The following is a 21,881-nucleotide window of genomic DNA, read 5'->3' on the forward strand; positions in this document are numbered from 1 at the left end:
TGCACGCGTCGTCATTCTCTTTTTCGATTGGTTATCCGTAACTGTTTGTCGTACGTATCATTCGTATTGTCAGTGAAATGGTATTGTCATCGTGAAATTTGAGATTTATGATATTCCTCCGTCCTACGTGATGTGGAAGTTGTGTCATCAAATTCTTTTGGTGTGGCAGATTCTTATTGTTCAGGAAACTCTGTTACAAAAGGTGAACATTAATTCTCTAAAATAATTTATTGGCATACACACAATAAACCTGATAAATTAGATAATTCAAATTCAATAATAAATGCCAGTAGAGAACAGGCGGTCATCACAGAACAATAAGAAATTTCACAAATGTACGCAGATCGGAGTGCCATCTGCGTAACACTCATAGCCCAACTACGGCCCATTAAGAAACTGGGCTTCAAAAGGTTTCTCCTACTCATAGCCCATATCTTAGATAAAAAGTACTCTAGATAAAAAAGTGATCCGCCCCATATTTTTATCTCTGAGAAGGACTTGCAAGTAGTGACGTTAGGAGGATATCCACAACCCATCAACTCGGAGAAGCATTCTCCACGACATACTAAATAATTCATCCATTTATGATGAGTGATACGTTTCGTCCTCGACTTCACACGGCAATTCTTCCATTGTTGATTGATTGGGTCTCTCATTAATTAGTGTGACCCACCTGATACATCTTGTGGACTCTCATCTATTTTGTCCTTACACGAGGATTGTGATAGAATAAGAACAAGTGATTGCATGCTCCTACGCGCAAAAACAAAATCAATAGTAAAACTAAGAAGCTCTGTAACAAACAGATCAGTAGAGAATGAAATTTGATCGTCACAGTAACGTCATGAAATAGTAATTTTATGCTGTGAAAAGTGAACAGATATTTTACTTCAAAAAAAAGGGGGTTATTAAATGAGCCTATCATGAGGTGCAAGGTGCATGCTGATTAATTATGGCAAGCGGTTGGTTCACCTACACCAACTAGTAACAACATCTGTCATTTCCAAGGTTGCTATGAAAGATTGGAATTTTTTGCTTACTTCTGCTGATGAAAATTAATGGAAAATATAGATACGAGTTTACCCTTATTCCCCTCCCAAGAGCTTCTTTGCTTCGGAGAATTAACTCGGTGAACATTTTGCTACAGATCCCATGGTGGCATCTCGAGATTCTGTTCCTTGCTCCCCCTGGAAGGTCCCAGAAACAATACAATTAGAGTCAGAAACGAAAGACGTACGTTTAGAAAACAGCCATTTTCACCGTTCCTTGGTGTTTTTGCTTTTGGAAACGGAAAGCACAAACCAAAAGTAATCTCACCTGGTCGTATAATTACTTTTGCCAGCTAAACCATGTCCACCATGCAACCACTGCAGCCAAAATCAAACACACAAGAGATAAGCAGCGGCGAACTCTCCTCTCCCCGTCGCCGCCTCCCGCAGCTCCAGGGAGCGCACAACCATGCCGGTCCCGCACGCAGACGACGCGATCCTACACCCTCCGCCGCCCACAAGGGCCAGCGCCAGCAACGCCACCAGCGACAAGTGGGGGCCATACTCCGGGGCCAGCGACTTCGGCGCCAGCATGGCCCTCGTCCTCGCCGCGCTCTTCTGCACCATCCTCCTCGCCCTCTCGCTCGGCGCCGCCATCCGCCTACTCTTCTGTCGCCGCCACCGCCGCGGAACTTCGGAGGAGCCCGAGGAGAAGCCTGCAGCGGCAGTGACGCCGACGATGCTATTCTCGGCGTCGGGGACGATGCTGGCCGGAATGGGGGCAGATTGCGCCATCTGCCTGGCGGAATTCTGCGAGGGCGACCCCGTCCGGGTGCTGCCGGCGTGCAACCACGGCTTCCACGTCCGGTGCATCGACCGGTGGCTGGCGGCGAGGAGCTCCTGCCCGACTTGCCGCGCTGACGCCAACCCAGAAGAGCGGGCTCAGGCTCAGGCTCAGGCTCAGGCTCAGGAGGTTGCCGCGGAGGGGGTTTAGCAGCTGGAATCAAACTAGCAGCAGCAGCAGCGTCCATTGTCTTCTGTAATCATAAGAACGCTGCTTTGTGTCAAAAACATCGCAAAATTTTCTTTTGGTTACTGTTGAGTTTCAATTATCATAGCTTTTCGGAAATTATTCTGATCATCAATTGTTGAGGAATTTTAACATTTATGAAATTTAAAATAATACTTGTAAATCCATACTGAAATAGAACTCATCTGCCGAGGTTACCACATCATGTAGGAATGCAACAGCATAGAGGATCAAACAAGCAAATAAACAAAAAAAAATTTGGGGTAAAAGTCAGATCTAAACATGTTGCAGATGTAGTAGGGCTTCAAGACATTCGTTATGAGAAGAAGCTTTACCTACTTTGATCGCAATCTGTTGTGTCTTGGATATATCGATTGCATTCTCCATCAGACAGGCAGGCACCACAGCTTATATCTTCCTTCTCTGTAGCAAGGGAGAGAAAGGAACCATGGCTGCTAACAAAAGGTAAAGGCAAATCAAATTAGAATCCAACAGATGATGGGTAAATACTGATGAAAACTTACAATGAATCCTCTGCTTGTTGCAGTACAAGAGTCGGTCGGGCAACGGCTGGAGCAAAACCGTAAGATGAAGGAAGAAATACCGCTGAAGGACTGCAACACAACAAATACTTGATCGACGGATGCACAATACAAAACTTACATTTTTATCTCAAACCATATCCTCTCTATATGCTGCAAAATTAGTTAAAACTAGAAACAGCTAATAGAGCATTAGTATCAAAGCAGCAGCTCAAAACTGCACCTAATGTGCCATCCAAATAAGTAAGATGGAAACCTTACTCATGCATATTAATCATGACAATGGGGAGTAGGAGAACTATGAGCATGGAAACCTTTTCAGAGACACAAACCTTGAGAACTTCAATCAACCTTTTATATTTTTTCCTAATTAAACTTTTTCCTGAACCATAATTAAGTTATGGTTCAGGAAAAAGTTTTGCAACTGAACCAAAAGTGTGACTATGATAAGATCTCAAGAAATTTCTGCATGGCTTAAACCAGAACGAGCTACATTAGTAACCACCATGAATGATAGACAGGACTTCCAACTAAGATATATGTATTACTAACAACTCATAACAATAAAGCAGATATTAATGTGTAGTCATAATTTCTTTTCACAAAAAAAGATAAATAGTAATTTGCGAAACATGCTGAGATGCCAAAAAAAATGCCATGCACGGCAGCAGAGTACCGTGACAGTGGAGCAGAGCATCAATAAGACTCAAGGGTTGTCTAACATCAATAAGACTCCATCAATGATACTACTGCACATACAAATACAAAGAAACAGTAGTAAACTAAAAAGAATCTTTATCATTTTTCTTGGTTCATTTATAGATCCAAGAAATAGAAATCTGATCCTGCAAATTCATAACAGAAATGGAAAGTATTATGTATGCCGTAAAAGAACCTACAGGTCATCTCTTACATACCCCTATATCAATCAGCTTCAATATGACAGGTTTGTTAGATCATTTATTAGACTAACAGCGCCTGCCATAAACAAATTGTTGGGCATCTGCACATCGCTTGGGTGATTACATAAGCAGTCACATCGCTTAGCATCATGCACATCTGGCTGCTGTTCCTGCACTCTAAACATATGCAAAAGCTACTGAATCACATAAAAAATATCTTCTTTTTTGCCACTCAAATAGATAGTTAACATGGCATCCTTCATGGGGGGCAATTATACTTCAATTTAGCATGACCTTCAAACATTAGGATAAGAAAAGGAAAGAATATTCTTTGATATTCAATTAATCATACTAAAAAAATAACAATTCCAATATCGATTAATAACTGTTCAATGACTAAATTTATCTTGAAACAAATAACCTTCAAATTGACCCCAAAAAATAAATTCACCGCATAAGCACTTTCGAAGTAAGATTTAGATATAGATTACAGGTCCATAGTAGATTTGAACTCTAGAAAGTAGTTATCCACAGATTATGGACATGTTTCTTTTCGAAGCCCAAAAAAGGAATATGGACATGTTGGATTTAATAAACCATAATGTCCACCGATGTAAGAACAATTTTCCATGTAGATGAATGGAAATGACATATAAGTATGAGAAATAGATGGAAACTATGATAGAATATTCCCTACCTAATCTTTCAAAAAATAGAATGACAGAAAAACAGAACTTCCAACTAAAGCATTGGAAAGAGAAGTTCATAAATATGACCTACAGAATCAAAAAACCAACCCTGCTTATTGTTTGATGATCAATAAGAACATGCCAGCTAGCATCTTCTGCCATGAACTAAAACAAACAATACAATCCTGTCCAAAAACAAGAAAAACATTGACACTCATTTGGAAAAACGTAATAAATTTGATCTATTAAAGTATTTTTTTTTCAAAATTATAAAAAGAACATGATAGGAGTTTTCAAAGAGCAACTAAAGAAACCTTTTGCTGACAACAAATCATTAAAAAATCTGAAAAATGAAACACTAAATATCGATGATAAAACATGACCAAATGAAATAAACAGTAAAGAGATGAAACATAAACCTTTTGGATTCAAGATTCCAATATCCTTCGATCTTGGAAGGAAGAGGTTGGATATCTTGATGGGAAAACTTCTATAATGTGAGTTATCATTAAGTTAATGCCATAAAACAGACATGGAAGCAACAACTTGAACTTTGCAGGGATTTAAGCTAAACAATAGCAAAGAAACAAACGAAGAAGGAAAGGTATCCCCGACTAAAATGAAAAGCACACGATGCACTGTGATGTCTAATATCAACTTACTCATACAAATTAAAAATTTTAAATATGTAAAACATTAGAGTTTAAACATTAAATCCACGAGATGAATTTTAGACAACTTAATATCAATGCCACATTGGCTCGCACCAACAATTAGCCTTAAAAAGATTTCTCATCTATAGATTCTAGCATTCTTGTAAACAAAGTTGTTAACTGCAGTGACCAGTTTGGGAGACCTCCCAGTACATGAACAATAGCAGTAATGGACTCTACCATTCTATCACAATGCTTATCTAGTATCAATCTTAGGAAGGGCCAATAATGCAGATTGCAGCTGGTTACCCAACTTATGTCTTAAACAAGAATAAGTAAACACTAAGACTCCAGAGGAATCCTCTGCAAAACCAAACTCATGACCAACTAAAGTCTGTACTTGGAGGATTTGCTGTTCCAAATACCTTCTAAGACTAGCCTCCACAACATCAATCACACCAAGGGATATGTGTGTGTGCATCCACCTTGATACAATAAACCCAGCTATCAAAGGCTGACCTCCACATACAGTCTCAGATATGAAAAATGGCAACAAAATTCTGCTAAATATTGATAACTGATTTTGTTTAGGTCTACTTCCATTACCCTCCCAAGAATTAAGCAGATCTTCCTGTAGCAGCCGAGCAAGAAGACCAACTAAATAACAGACATATGAGAATACTTTGCAGAAAGATGGATCGTTGGCAATATTATGTACAACCCCAGCTGATAATAGTATAGCAAGAAGCTCATAATCAGCTGCACTAGATGCATCTGAAATACTTCCAGTTTTTAGATTATTCTCGAGCACACGTAAGCACTGAGAGCGGGGAGCTTCATATGGGAGCAGCAAGAGCAATTTAAGGGCCATAAAGCAATCCATCCCAACCACCAGCTGAAACAAGCAATGAGCTTCTTCTTCATTCAGAAGCACATTATCAGATTTTAGTGATGATTTATCAAGCAACTCCATGATACAATGAAGTTCAGAAAGTCCAATGAGCCTTTTGATGATTTCCATCCAACAAGCATGAAGGCGCTTAACAGATACAGATCCCTGTTGCTTTACTTCTGGAGTAACTAGCTCTTCCCATCCATCATTCCACTCATCACTGCTCCAGTTGTTTGATTCTTTTGGGGATTCATTTTGCTCTTCCTTATCCATCTTTGTAGAGAAGAACTCATCCCATTCTTCCAAAACACCCTGTAGAACATTGAGATCTTCAACAGTCGTAACACTTTCAGATAAATGTAAGAAGCAAGAGACAGCTGAGTCAAGGGTCATCAGGTTTTCTGGAGTGATCTCAATATTTGGTAAAATTTTTGCAATCAGCTGAGTCGATTTAAATGCGACCAAAGTACTTGTAATACTACTAGAGATTTCAGCTCCTTCAGAAGTTCCAGTGACCTTTGTGCAGATAGACTCATCCCAACCTTCCCAAGGTTCCACCTCGAAGACAATTTCATCTGGAAGGCTTTTGAGATTTATTCCTGTGATACACTGCATTAGCTGCAACGCATATAACCTAGTTTGACTTGGTAACTGCATATTATCTGAAAATGCCCTCAGCTTTACCCAGACTTCTGATCTGATCATTTTAAGTTCTTCCACATAATTACCTGCCAATCTGCTCAAAGACGACAACAGGTAATGCAAATTCTGGTGTCTGTCAAATTCCATGCTCAAGTCTGCTAGGGCCCTATCCATCAGATTCGTATAAAGTTCTATAAGATATTTATATGTAGTATTCTGACCGGAGAATTCTGAAAGCAGTTCTTCATAACATGCTTCGCCAATTGATTTAAATGGACACCCTGAAAATATCATAGCTATTAAAAAGGATGACACGTGTGATATTGAACCATCCATAAGACCATGTACAACATAGTTGGAAATGGCATTCCAACCTTGATTTGCTGAAATCTCATCATCAATTAAAATCCTTTTAAACACTTCCAGACATCTTAAAAGATTATTGGTACCAGTGCAGACTGGCTTTTCTTCAGAGAATTTACTGGTTAACTTCTCTGGGATATCATCAACCAGCTTGATCCAAAGTGTCAAAAGAACAATAAGACAATCCTTCCATGCAAGTTCCTCTGGTAGGCTCCGTGAAAAATTACTAGGAAAACAGAGAGTGCAGAATCTCCCAACAATATATGATATATCTGCTTCTGAAAGAGCTCTAACATACTTCTTGCATTTATCATAATTCAGCTCAATTCCCATTAAAAGAGCTTGCAACTCATGAGCTTTTATACTATCTGACCTAGCTTCATTCCGACCTTCTAAAGATGCCAAGATACCTAGGACATGGTGCTTGTAGACACCTTCCATTGATATGAGACCCTTGGCTTGTGAATTATCATAAATACCAACAAGAGCCTGCACCAATTCTGCTAGAGCTTCCACGGTAGGTTCATGGATGTTATTACAGATTTCTTCATTAAAATGCTCAAAGTTCAAATCATCCAAACCAGCAATATTTTTGAAGTTCAAATTCTCAATGAAGGAGACCCTTTGGCATTCCTGTTCAAGAACTTTGTAAAATTGGAACGGCTCGAGTATATGCATATGTCCTTGTTCTTGGTATGTCATTAGCATTGGGTCTTCAACCTTTTTTAGGCGTAAGTAGCAAGCTGAGAGTATGCTATACATGTAGGAAAGTCTTTCCTTGTTGCGCCCATCAATCTCTGGGTAGACGACTGAGTGAATCATATCAATAACTCCATTGGCACATTTGACAATGTCATTCCTAAATTCTGAAATCTCTGCCAGAATATCGTTGTTTCCCCAATGTTCAGAAATAAGGGCACAACCAAAGAAACGCAATATTACCTGGAAAAAAAAAGAAAAAGTTGCTACTGCTTAGCACATGTAATAAGAAAAAATGCAGGGGAGGAGGAAGCGAAATACCTCAATGCGGTCCAAACCATAAGTGTCTGCCAACTTCACTGCTTCCTTAAGAATGTGTTTCTTCTCCAGCTTTACGGAATCAATGAAGGAGAAAATAACACCTTTTATGTACTCCATATCCCTAGATAAAAAGCGAGCAGCTTCTATTCCGGGCATTATTCGCTCTAAATCTCTTACATGATCTGCAAGTCTTTTCTGCTCTTCCAGTTTTATCTTCCACTCTCTCCAAAATGTTGATGTCACCTTGTCTATCTGTACCATTGCATCTGAAATAGACGTGAAAAGAAGTGAGCATCACCAACAGGAAGAAATGCCATTGCTGATTGTGTTGATCTCATCCTTTAGATCTTCTTTAACTAATTTAAACATATATGAAAATCAAAACATGATTTTGTAACTTAAGACTCAAAAGTCCGTGTCATATGAATTTTATGCATAACAAACTAGTATTTTGTCATTTTTACTGCCACAATCTCCCAACCTTAATGGAATTCTAATGACCTCAAATTAGAATCATCATGCAAGTCATGAGACATATCCTTCGAACTAAATGCATGATGTAATACTAGAATAGGCATACATAAAATGATTATGAACTAATTATAGGAATATACCTGAGCAGAAGGATGCCTGCTTATCATGAAACATTTGCAGCAACAGCTCCCTTCTTTGTTCAGCACTAGAGCATTTTTCCTGAGCATTGTACAGCGAACAATATGCCATTCCAATGTTCATGATGCTGTATATTTCTTGATATTTGTCTCTTCTTTTTAGCTGCTCCTCGATAATTTCTACTCCATGAAAAGCATCCACAAGATTCAGCAAAAATGAGCATCCAAGGACATCATCCTCTTCGGTGATAGGAGGTTCCATAATATAATTGGCAAGAGACTTGATCATATCATCAGCTGGAGCAATATTATTCCCAGCCATCCAGCAGAGAATACTTAGCAATGCTCGCATTCTTGTAGAAACTTGATGTCTTGCCCTAAGAGTAGATAGTTTACCATATTCTTCTCTTTCTGACAAATCAAGAAGCCAAGGAAGTTCTGAAGCAGCAAATGAGAGGACTCTCTTATTTTCTCTTAAAATAGTGTCCCAACAAATGCCATCATCGGTCAATAGATCGACGCCGACTCTCGAAAGTACATCTTTGATTTGATTATACTGAACTTGATCATCATCATTTCCACCATCTGGATACAAGACATGTTGCATAGGCTTAGAGCCATTTGGTAGGTCAAATATGTCAGGAGTGCAATATACAGAAAGTGGTGACACTGAAGATCCTTTGCTAACGAACCTTGGTGGATTAGTGCCTGTCAAAGTTATTAAATTCTCAGATTGAACATGTGTATCTACCTCCTTCCATGCATTCAGTAGTTCCCCAATGGATTCATCATCACAGTGGCTTAAAGCAAAACCCAACAGCTGTTTCCTAGAACTCAAGTCCATATTATCAAGATGGGGACCCCGTGCAATTGCAGCACACAAGTCCCAAATGGATCCATGGCCTTTTTTTGCAAGAACTAGACAAAGATCAAAAGCCAATTGCAGATCACCAGCAACTGCAGCTTCTCTGGCCACAGCTTCTTCTACAGCTGCTATATCATCTGGGGAGCTCAAACCAAGAAGTTTGGCAATCTCAATGAGCTCTTCTACATTTAGATAAGCACCAGTTTGACATGTGATCACCATATTTATGATTTCCATTGGGTTTCTTATCTGTCTAAACTGCATGGGTAGAAGAGTCACCCCTAGGTTTGGAAGTCTAATAGTGAGAGCGTCAATCATATCAACTTCTGCTTTAACAGCTTCGCTACTTGGCAAGAGGCTTAAACATTCTTTAGCCTTCCAGATCTGCAAGATGGTAAAAAGTGTCCTAATATGGATTACAAAAAGGTAGGATATTTATATAAAGCAACATAACTGATGTTCAACCTTGAACAAGTTACAGATGTGTAGTATAATTTCAGCTTAGTAATCCACGACATGGTTTGCAACTAACATAAGAACAATTTATCACAAATAAATAAACCATGCAAACATATGCACCATTTTTTACATTAAGAAAACCTTAGTTATCATCTTCATCGAATAGGTCTAAAGTCTAAGCAGAAAGATAAGAGGTCTTTTCATACAAAGATGGTTGGCTGCATGGGTGTTTACAGTTGTGCACAAGCAAACAGATATCAACTTTTAGACCTGTCAATTAGAAAATTTTTCAGATCAACCAGATGCAGATGTATTTGCATCAATGAAGCAAGAATAAAATACTATCCACAGGACCACAACATTAAAAAAAAAACTTATTTAGGGTACACTGTGACCATAAGTTCTTGCATGGCACAGTAAAGTGTGTACTCCAAGCTGCTTAAGCTGATCCAAATGATGAAACAGTGACCCTTATCAATATTACCAAACGACGTTTCTCTGTAATCTAAACACCTTAACCTTTTTTTCAATTGAACATTCACTCTACATTTTTATACATAACAGAAGCAAGATCGGCTAGAACAAGCTTTAGGTAACCATGGCACATAAGTATCATATGATATTACCAGATGCTTACCATAATAATAGAAGTATAGATCTAAAATCAGCACCCCATAAAGTAAAAAATCCATGTTACTAAGTAAATAATAGCATATGCACAACACAGAATTTTGGTGCATGATACTCACTTCACTGCAAGACAGACTAGAAGCTGAAAAGAAATATTCTCTTGCTGCTTGAATGACTAGATTTTCAGCCTTTCCAGGAGCCAAAGAAACTGAGGCTGTCCCTTTAAGGTAGTTTCTTGCAAGGGAGAATTTTCCAGCTTTTAGGAGCCCTCTAATAAATTCTATTAGAAGATACTCTAAATCAAGAAAAGGAAATGCTTTTTCCTGGAAGGATAGCAAATCACGCCACATGCTTGCCCAATCATTATCTGATCTGGTAGGCTGTCGACGGCTGAACTTCGACAGAATCAGACGAAGAAGTTGTTTCACATTCTTCTCATCAGATTGAGCACTTAGAAAGAAAGATATTGGCTTTGGAACCTGCAAAAGCAAGAGGCAAGCAAGCATGAATATTAATTATTCATTAGTCAAGTAGATATAATTAATATTTGAATCGCACTTGTAAGCTTCCATGATAAGGCAGTAGCTCGTATAAACATTTATTATTAGTAGGCCTAAAAAAAATAAAGAAAGATATAATTCATCATGCAAAAGGCATCAAAGAATATGCTGTTACGATTCTTTATTAGATAAATTTCAGATCTTCCTAGTGTACCACTAACAGCTTCGATCTACTAACTTGACGATATGCAACTAAAAAGATCCAACCTGATAATATGCCATCAATCTTCCAACTTCTACGTGGCCCTCTGCAATTTTTATCCTCTTCTCCACCTTAGCAGCAGTTGCATCAATGTCCGACTTGCCATCAGATCCTCTTGAATCATCTGAAGTGGAACCTCCCAGGCCATACTTCACATAAGAAACTTTTGAAGTTTCAAAATACTGATTAGCATGCCTTGGACTAAAATCTTCGTCGGTGGCAAACAAATTATCTCTTAAAATATTTCGTGGAAGCTCTGACAAAATGGATGCCATCACATTCCACTGATCTGTAAGGGTGCATGAATAAATGCAATGCAGTGCTGTTTCTATTATTTCTACTTCATCCTTAAATAGTCCATCAATCGGTGAGTCCCCACAACCCTTGTCAATGACTGCCAAACATAGGTCTAAACGGTTCTCTGCAGCAATCTCCTTCAACCATCTAATTAGAAATGACTCTTTATCACCAGCCTTTGTCTCATCAGCAAAATCAAAAGCCTCCAACTTACATCGGTTCCGCATAAAGGGAATGGCTTTTTCCCGCAGCTTTTTAACTATTATGTCTTCTTTGACTCCCATGAGCATCATTTTAAACTTATCGTAGTCTGATAGTTGCTCCCAAGTGACAAGACTCATAGTAAATACTTCATCAAAACCGTCAGAATAAATTATTTGACGTAAGTATGAGATATCTTCCAGAAATTGTTGCAACTCCAAAATACCATTGCGACATCCAATTTCAACCAAAGAAAAGCAATTATCCAACTGTCCACTCAAATTATCAATATCTTTAGCTCTGTTCTTGTACCAAGAAGAAAGTTCAGAAGCTGATGGCCAAACATAGCCTGTACAAATTTTCAGTAAATTTTCTGTAAAAATTTGGTTGCTCTTTTCTGATTTACTTGGCAATGTGTCCAAAAAGGACAGCATCTTTTCACACTCTACCCAGTCTGCATCTCTTAAAGCAATTGTTCTAGGAGGAGACATCCCTGGTAGGAGCTGACAATATGATTCAACAGGAACTGTTTCAGGAATAGAAGACAAGATGTCCAAAATCCTTGGAGAAACTGAATATGGATGGCGCTTAAAGAGCAAATTAAGGGCCCCAATTTTGCTTCTTTCAGCAAGAGCTACAGCAGCTTCAGTGAGAGGCATAGATCGAAACTTGCAATATTCCTGTGCCAAAAACCTAAAGAAAATGAAATCAATAGGTAAATGCACGAAAAAATTAAAACCAGTATGATTAAAGAAAATCCAAGTAGATGAATAGCAAAATCAAATGGATCTGAGCGTTTTCTTTGAACTGCAACTGTCTTTTTCTAATGAACTTAAACTCAATCTTAAGGTACCATAAACAGAAACATAAACAAAATTCTGATTCATGCTAGTGGGGCAGTTTTTTTCTCAACCTTCTTGCTATTGGGACATAAACAGTGACAGCACAGAACAGATGTGTGAGAGAGCCTAATGCTAATGAAAAGACATGCAGAATTTCTAAATTTAAGATATAGGGACATTTACCAGAGTAAAATTTGGACTGGCAAACGTATTTGATATGTTTGCATTAGCTAATATCATTTTGCTTCTCAGTGAAAAAGACACTTAGCATGGAGGTAATAGGGCTCACATATATGTTGCATGCATTATGGAACCTGCACATTCCGGTAACTGTAGCTTAGCATGATAAACCGTATATACCAATTATGGCACTGCATGAAAATTGATTTTCTTTCCAGATTATAATGAGGAAAAATCATTACTGTCGTTGTCAGTGATGTTCTCCTAATTCTGGACCCTTTGAGCCCTTGTAGGTCTCCTTACTAATAAGAGCTACTGATGGCAACACGATACATTTAGCCACTAAGGATCTGAACTTGACTAACTAAACCACCAATCAACTGTTCTTTCCTAGGACTTCTATGTTGTGGATCCAAGCTTCTTAAATCACCAACCAACTGTGCTTCCAAAAGATTCCTACCTGACTCCCTCGACAGAACCTAGAATTATTAAAAAAATTCTTAACTGCAACTAAATCTGGCTGCATCACAGATAGAGATTGAGATCAGTAAAATATACAAATAAAATTTATATTGCAACAAATCCAGAAAACGAATATGCTTGCCATCAGAAATCAAAGAAGTCAATTACCTTCCCATATTTATCCCCATAAATGTCTCTAATCTGTCCCTGAACTGCAACAGTTGAAGTCTAAACATCCGGATGTTCCAGAATGAGCTGCAGTCGCTGACATCAGAATCTGAAAATTCATACCGGTCACTGATACGAAGCCCATGAGAAAGTAAAGCCTGCACACCATCCTCAGTCGTTCCAACTCTATTTACACATTCTGACAGTACAAACACCATATCCTTAATTTTTGACAGGTATAGATTAATTTCAGGGATGCCTTGGAAAGAATCCAACCACTGTGCTTTGAAAACTTCATCAGTATCCAATCTGTGATGAGAAGCAAACTCCAATGCATCCTGGTATTTTTGACTTTTTAACAAAATAGTATACATTTCTGAAACAGATCTCTCAGAAAATGACATCAGAGTCCAGCTTGATCTGGCAGCATCTCGTTCAATGTAATTTCCACTAGTGACATCCTCAATCTGCTGGGAATTTACTGACATACTACCAGATGATGCATTCTCCAAGATGAAAACAAATCCTTGATGATGCTTGACTCTTTCAATGAGTGGCATGCAAAATATGGGATCATTTTCTGAAACTTTTACACAATTAAGGGTATCATACATGGTGATAGAGGCATTCATATTGGAAAGAATGAGAATATTATCAGCCCACCAACTGACATCAACAACATCAAAGAAGCATTTCTTCTTTTCAAATGCTAAACTATCTGCTTTCTCTGATTTTTGCTTTGAAGGAAAAGAAAGAAGAGAAAGAGAATGTAGTTCAAGATCAAGTTTGAAAACATCTACACAACCCATAAAATCCAGAGTAGCCACATATTTTCCCTGGGGTGATATTGCCACTTTTGGATGACTGCAGTGATTTAAACATCCTTTGGGAGAAGCAAATGATCCCTCCAGTTTATCACCAGAAACAAGTAGCTCTATTTCTGAATTTGCTTTAACTCGAGACACAAACAGGGAATATTCTCCTAAAACAAATTGAATTCATTAAATAAGAGATTAGCTGTCCTCATCCATACATTTAGACAAACGAGTAAATACAGCAGCACAAATCACATTAGTGTTCTGCTCCATCGTAACTGATGGTTTTGTAAAACGTGCTACATTTTAAAGAACTTTTAAATGGAGTTCATATTGAGATTAATATGTGCAACCATACCAGAACGGTCCTTAGAGTCCACTGAGACACAGGAGTCACAGACTACAGCTGCCAAAGAAAGATCAGGATGAAAATCCATGCACGTAATATGTGGCAACTGTCCACAATGTAAGTGACCCCTCAAAGTAGGTAACTGATGTACACATATATTGGGCTCTTCCGTTATCTGAATGTAATGCATCAAACCATCCGCTGTAATAATGGAGATGCCACACCTGCCAGAAACCTCACTTCATTTAACCCTATGAATGTAAGATATTTGACATTCACTCTACAATAGACATAGTCAGGTACTAGACTAAGTACTCAAATATGCAACTTACAAGGAAGTGTTCTTTGAGTTTAGGTCTTCCTGTACAAAAAGGTCAATGATAGGAGAAGATAACTTTAGCTGAACCCTCGTTCTCCTTGTTATTTCCATCCCATTTTCTCTGATGAAATAGAGTGTACTCATGTCATCGATTATGACAAGAACTCCCAAAGGCTCTACCCAAGCTCCACTGTTGAAGACTGCTTGCATATCATTGCCTGATAACACAATGTGAAAAAAGGAGTATATGAAAGAAGCTATCTATTTTTTTTACATATATCATCACTAAGCTACACTCGATTTGCAAAATGGTGGATACACTATCATATTTACAACATAGACTGCAGCATGAAATTTTGTATATGAAATGACAAGCTAATTGCCTGCTCCAAGAGAGATGCAAGTATAAAACTTGAAGCTATGTATCCAATATGTATAGAGAAAGGATAAAGAAGATAAAAATAATGCTACTTCAATATAACTCATAGTTAGAAAAGTTACGAGCAAGATCATCTATGGATTTCATCACAATCATTAGAACCCCATCAGAGGATGACCAAAGTTCACCCAAAACGAGAGACCCTGGTTTTCAGACTTCCATAATTGCTCGTGCTTGATCCTGCAATGGGTTTATCACTCTATTTCGAGTATAGTATTGCAAGGCAATAATGCTACTTCAGTATAACTCATAGTCAGAAAAGTTATAATGAGTAAGATCATCCATGGATTTCATCACAATCATTAAAACCAAACTGGATGGTAACTCAGCCAAGCCTTAGGTCACTGGATTGCTGATCAGACTATTGGGTGAATCAATTAGAAAACATGTTTGATGAAAATATTAAAATGTTAAAAATAAACCATAGATAATTAGAAAACACAAAAAATAGAACAACTTTAAACATCAAGAGCTATGACTGTATAATACAAACTTAGAATTTCAATCCGAAACAAGAAAGAATCAAAATATGCAATTCAAGGAACACAAACACAACAATTCCTTTCTAAACCATGACAAAGAATACAACACCATCAACCATGTATTCATGAAGGTAACCTAAGAATATCAAGTTAAAAGAAAAAAGGAGTGTGTCAAAACAATATTCAAAAAAATATGATGCAAAAGTATCAAAGCAACAGTACTCCCATCAAATAACTTATGTTAACTTACATGTAAATACACCACAAGGCTCCATATAGTCATCATCCTTGTGCAAAATGGTAATTCGATTTTCAGCAGCAACAGCCACATGCTCGCCACCGGGGGAGACAAAAAGCGATACCCTCTTCTTATTTGCCCTTGGTCTGCTGTACCCGTACCACCTCTCCTTAAGTTGGTTCACACCTTCATCAAATAATAGTCAAACAACATCATCAGCCAAGATCATCCTGCCCAACCCCAAGAAACACGGAGACCAGATCTTCGCAACCTATCCCACTTAAAACCCAAAGGTATACGTTCTATCATCATCATCAAACACCAAACTAAAGAACCCTAATTCGAGTCATGGAGAATCGCAGAAGAGCGATGGTGATCACAAGATTTCGACAAATCATAGCTCGAAGAGAGAGATGCGACAGCAATAAGACATACGTTCTATCAAATGATCTTGGCTGAGATACGACATCATCAGCCTAGATCATCTTGCCCAACCCCAAGTAAAAAGGAGACCATATCTTCGCAACCTATCCCACTTTAAACCCAAAGACATGCGTTCCTTCATCATCAAACACCAACCTAAAGAACCCTAATTCGAGTCATGGAGAATTGCAAAAGAGCGAAGGTGATCACAGGATGTAGACGAATCATACCTCGAAGAGAGAGATACGACAGCAATCCGCCGCTGGAACTGCCACCGACCTGGATCGAAACAAGCAAAACGCGTAAGGAGGGATGAGGAAATCAGCAGACGATAAGAGATGAAAAGGGAAGGGACCGGTGGGAGAGATGAATCCGACGGGAAATCCCCCGTCGCGTGGCGGCGGATCTCGTAGAGCACCCGGTCCGTAACGACGGATGCCTCTCTTCTTTCGTCTACTTCTTGCTCCATTCGTCTCTCTACATGCAGACAGAGAATAATCTGAGAAAGCGAAGGGGAAAGAGGTCGATCTCGTTGAGTACATTAACCCCCCGTCGCATTAAAGGTCGCGGGGAGGCGATGCGGTCGGCGACGGCGAGGTGCATCGTATGGGCCGCTTAAATGGAAAACCCAAGCCCAACATGGATACTAATATTTAATGGGCCGACTAAATGTCAAATCAAACCCAATACTGAGCCCGATACTACAAAATGACTTTACTGTTAAATGAAGAGGGAAAAAAGGGTTTGTTTATTGCACTATATGAAAATACACTTTCACTTTGCTGACATGGTAATCTTTGGACATATACGTTGATGACATGTTTCATGTCATCTTAAACCGTAAGATTTACAATGTAAGATTATATATATCATTTGACTTTTTCAAATTTTGCTAATGTGAGAGTAATATTAGTCATCTTCTAATATGTTTGAAACCTCATTCGATATATTATTATTGTTCGTGCTAACTATAGCTTAGCTGGTAAGAGTTTAAGATCATGTCATGAGTTCAAATCTCATCTTTATTGTTCTTACTCTTCTCCATGTTTACTTTCTTCAAATATTTTCTTTTACGAAGTATTTAATCCGTGTTTATTCCGATATTTCTCATCGTTACTAAGAATCCATGCATGTTTATGACTTCGATTAGAGATCAGAGAGAGGGAGTAACGTGCAAAGCACGCGTCGTATAATCTATGGTTAGCCGAAGGAGTTAACTGGTGGCCAATAGAGAAGCTTTAGCTGTTTATATGTGAAGGTTTCCTCTCGGTGGATTCTCTACGCGCATGAAGCTCATTGGATGGCAGCAGCCGCAAGTCTCACCTCCCTCCGGTGGGCGAAAGCGCCACTTGATAAAGAACTCAGGTCGTTTGGTGGTGATGACTCCTCACCGTTTCTTTAACTCTCCTCGCCTTCGTCCCTTCCCACGCGGCGTTTGCGAGAATAACTCCCCCACATGTATACTCCACCCCACCCCCGACCCATCACGCAAGCAGTGTTCCTATTCTATATATGGACCCTCTTCTGCGTGTGCCTTCCACACTCCCCACACCTTCTTCTTCTTCTTCTTAGCTCTCTCTATATCTCTCCGGGAAGGAGAATTAAACGATGGCCTCTACGATCTCCTCCCAAGTCCATGCAACTTACTCTCCTTCTCCGAGTCACAACGAGGAGGGAGTGCATCACTCCATTCGTATAATCACTCCACCTGCGACGGAAACACAGCCGGAGTCCATCGACTACACCAGAAGAGGACAATGGCTCCGTGCCGCCGTCCTGGGAGCCAACGATGGCCTGGTCTCGGTCGCCTCCCTCATGATAGGCGTCGGCGCCGTGAACCAGGCGTCCAAGGCCATGCTCGTGTCCGGTCTGGCCGGACTGGTAGCCGGCGCATGCAGCATGGCCATCGGCGAGTTCGTGTCGGTCTACGCCCAGTATGACATCGAGGTGGCTCAGATGAAGAGGGAGGAGGAAGTGAAAGGGGTGGAAGAGACGAGCGAGGAGAAGAGACGGAGGCTGCCGAGCCCGTTCCAGGCGGCAGCGGCTTCGGCCTTGGCTTTCGGGGCGGGAGCGCTTCTGCCTCTGCTGGCGGGCGGCTTCGTGAAGCCTTGGGGGATCAGGATCGCGGTGGTGTGTGCGGTGACGAGCTTGGGATTGGCGGGATTCGGAGCAGCCGGTGCGCTGTTAGGCGGAGCGAGCCTTCGGAAGTCTTCCATTAGGGTGCTGGTTGGAGGGTGGATGGCCATGGCCGCGTGCTATGGTGTACTGAGGCTCTTCGGACTTGCTTTTGGAACGGAGACTGCCTCTGTCTAAGTCCATATTTATAAGATATAGTAATACTATTTATGTACTCGCAGATCGGTGTGTGTACATGTAATTTAGTTGTGTGCAGAAGATAAGAAGAAAATATTGTGGGAGATGGTTAATATGAAGGTGCTTTTTATGTTACTAATATAATTCCACAATTTTGTAGAATTAGCTGCTCATTATTATCTTTGCAAATCAAACACCCGAATGAAATAAAATTAAAAATTATAATAAAATTTTAATCTACCAAAGGTAAGCCCATAAACAAAGATGATTTTCTATATTCATATTTATATTTTAACATTTTATGTAGTAGATTTTGATATGAAGAGTTTCATTGATTAATCATCATCTAATACTTGTTTTTCTTATGACATTTAAGTTGGAAGAAGGAGATAAAGCAGCATTACCAGTGGGCATGGATCCAAAGCAAATAGTTATAATCTATCTTTATCCTTATCGTCTATGTTGATAAAAAAAAATCTCTCACCCACTTACTCAACAAGTGGGTGAGGGATAAGTTACCTAGTTTGTCTTCCATTAACAAGTTTAAAGTTGTAGGTCATCATTAAGTTCAACCCCCCAGTAAATCGCAACGGCTTATCTTTCATGTTGCGATGTTGCTATAGACCATCTTCAACTATTTAACCTCTTCTAGCAACCTCACTAGCTCAGCTCTCCGAGCCTTTGCTTCGATGGTAAGTGTCAGGTCTCTCATCTCCCTCTTTAGCTCCTACATCTCTTCGTGAAGATTATTAATCATAAAAGACTACTGATTAATAAGGGAGCCAACCACCCACACACAAACAAGAAGGATCATGGCGTCATGATAATCCTACAAGTCAAAGATAAATGAGTTAGCCATGATACACTAATAAAGTACTAAAGGGGCAATCCAACACCCTTAACTTACCAGGACCTCATTATGGTAGTTTGTATTAAGCAAAACCTCTAAGGGAGAGCGATAGAGCTGCTTGGCTATCCCGAAGTAGGGGGACCCTTAGTAGTATTACTTTGTAGCTTCGACATTGCTCTATATTTTTTATCTTTCTTATAAACCCTCCCATCTTGGCTGTAATGGCGTGTTTGGAATTAGATCATGTAAGTTGATTATCTTTAGTGCTATGAAAGGCAAAGACTTACCCTTACGCATATCATATACTGACATTTGTCTCTGTCCTCTTCTACTAAAGGAAGAACTTGAGTTTTAGAGATCCTCTTAAAATGCTAGTGCCTCGGGGGTAGGAGGCACATCGTTCGGTTCCTCTTAGGTAATATGCTTTACCTTGGGTTCCTCGACCCATCAAGGATAAGTCACCTTCTTCACACCTTTATTCTTCGTTGGCTGACCAATGGTGGAAGGATGGTCGAACTAGATCAGGGTTGACACTTTGGGTGATGGCTCATGAATAAACGACGGAGAAGCCAAAGAAGTTATCGTTATACTTGAAAAGGAACCAACTTTTCTTCTTTTTAAGATAGACTCTTCCGATGAAGAGGAGATCAGAATTTCCTCTGCCTCTCGACTATTCGAGGATGGAGCACCAACCTCCTCGGTTATTCAATAGTTATGGGATCGAGAGGGGCTTGTACGAAAAAAGAATGACATCCCAACCTATATAGGCAAAAGAAATTCTTCGGGGTCGAGTTGTTGGAAAGTTGAGGTGCTAAAGAGCTAATATGCTTGAAGGTCGAGACTCCTATGAACCAACCTACCTTCAAAAAGAGAACCAATGACCAACTTGCCTTAGAGAGGAGGACCAAAGCTAAGAAAAAGATCCTAAAATAGATCATGGACGCTCAAATAAAAGAATGAGCCTCACCTCCATGGCTAAGGAGGATTTATAGAGAGGGGGTCAATCTCTCACATCCCATATTGAAGATAAATATCCTTTCAGGTCGAATCCGAAGAGATATTAATTAATAAAAGGATATCTTGGAATGTATAAGGATGCCTGATATGCAAAGACTATCTCGAAAAGCATAAAAAAAATCTATCATGATAAGAGGCACAAGGAAAAACATGCGTAAGGTGCATGAGTCAAAAAACTTAAGCATACACGAGAAGAAACCCATCATCATGGGAGGCATAAGGTAAAATGTGCTCGATGTACGAGTTAGAAAAACCCAACCAATGTGAGAAGAAACCTGCTATGGCCAAGGCATAAGACAAAATGTGTCCGAGGTATGTGAGTTGGAAAAACCTAACTCATGTGAAAAAAAACTCACAATGACATGAGACATAAGGTAAAATGTGTCTTCGACACATAAGTTAAGAAAACTCGACTCTCATGAGAAAAAGCTTGAGGTGTGTGAGCAAAAAAAACTTGATTCTTTTGATAAGAAGCATACCATAATGAGGTGCCCAAGGTATGCTAGTCGGGAAAACCCAACCTACGTAGGAAAAACTACCAATGATAGAAGGTATAAGGTAAAATGTGCTCACGATATGTGAGCTGGAAAAACCCGACTCACATGAAAAGAAATCCATCATGACGAGAGGCACAAAACAAAATGTGTCTAAGGCACATGAGTCAGAAAAACTCGACTTTTATGAGAAGAAGCCCGTGGTATGTGAGCCAAGAAAACCTGACTCAAGTGAGAAGAAGCTCCCCATCGTAGGAGACATAAAGGAAGAGGTGCCTGAGATATGCTGGTTGGAAAATCCCAACCCACCTAAAGAGATCACTCAAAAGCACAAGTCAAATCAAGTCAGAAAAGCCTGACCAACTAATGTGAGGCTTGTTTAAGACACATAGGTAAGAAAAACCTAACCCTCCTGAGGCTAACCTGAGGTGGAGAGGTTGGACGTTGACTCGCTCTCCACTCGAGGTGGGTAGGTCGGGCACCAATCTCTCCCTTTGCTCGGGGTGTTGAGGTCGGGTGTTGACCCCCTCTCTGCCCGAGGTGGATAGGCTAGTCATTGACCTTCTCTCTACCTGAGGTGAGTAAGTTAGGTGTTGACCTCCCCCTTTGCCTAAGGTGGAAAGGTCGAGCGTTGACCCCCTCTTTGCCTTATAAGTGATGCTCGACGTTTTTATCTCAGATATACCTTAGTTACACTTCGGACATTCTTGTGCACATAGGCCAGAACCACGTTAGGTGACCTCTGATATCTTCCCCTAATAAATTTATTATCTCATATTTCATTTCTTAGGTATAGAAAAATAAATGAAAATAATTATCGATGGTCATCAACTTCTTTCATGTGCTTATTTTGAGGGCAAGTCACCCTCCCCTAAACTCGTGACCTGATCCTTCGCACCTTTATTACAAATGCAAACCGAATAATTTTATAACATGGAGGGAG

General features: G+C 39.6%; 3 protein-coding genes across 3 annotated transcripts; 2 read left to right on the forward strand and 1 right to left on the reverse strand.

Annotated features, from left to right (window-relative positions):
- Positions 1-1,318: 1,318 nt before the first annotated feature.
- LOC135672430 (RING-H2 finger protein ATL79-like) lies at positions 1,319-2,084 on the forward strand. The gene has a single exon (XM_065180912.1). The coding sequence runs from the start codon at positions 1,459-1,461 to the stop codon at positions 1,981-1,983; it is 525 nt and encodes a 174-aa protein (XP_065036984.1). The 5' UTR covers positions 1,319-1,458; the 3' UTR covers positions 1,984-2,084.
- A 2,841-nt stretch (positions 2,085-4,925) lies between these two features.
- LOC103992901 (MAG2-interacting protein 2) lies at positions 4,926-16,836 on the reverse strand. The gene is made up of 11 exons (XM_009412803.3): positions 16,620-16,836; positions 16,495-16,543; positions 15,854-16,027; positions 14,696-14,900; positions 14,373-14,587; positions 13,200-14,181; positions 11,055-12,240; positions 10,407-10,766; positions 8,337-9,582; positions 7,723-7,988; positions 4,926-7,644 (listed from the first exon to the last, which is right to left on the reverse strand). Exons 1-11 carry the CDS (start codon positions 16,731-16,733, stop codon positions 5,062-5,064), a joined length of 7,380 nt encoding a protein of 2,459 aa, XP_009411078.2. The 5' UTR covers positions 16,734-16,836; the 3' UTR covers positions 4,926-5,061.
- Positions 16,837-17,872: 1,036 nt separating this feature from the next.
- LOC135672422 (vacuolar iron transporter homolog 2-like) lies at positions 17,873-18,683 on the forward strand. The gene has a single exon (XM_065180905.1). It carries the CDS (start codon positions 17,873-17,875, stop codon positions 18,575-18,577), a length of 705 nt encoding a protein of 234 aa, XP_065036977.1. The 3' UTR covers positions 18,578-18,683.
- The last annotated feature ends 3,198 nt before the right edge of the window (positions 18,684-21,881 follow it).

The sequence above is a fragment of the Musa acuminata genome, chromosome BXJ1-1, assembly GCF_036884655.1.
Source record: "Musa acuminata AAA Group cultivar baxijiao chromosome BXJ1-1, Cavendish_Baxijiao_AAA, whole genome shotgun sequence".
NCBI classification, from domain to species: Eukaryota; Viridiplantae; Streptophyta; class Magnoliopsida; order Zingiberales; family Musaceae; genus Musa; species Musa acuminata.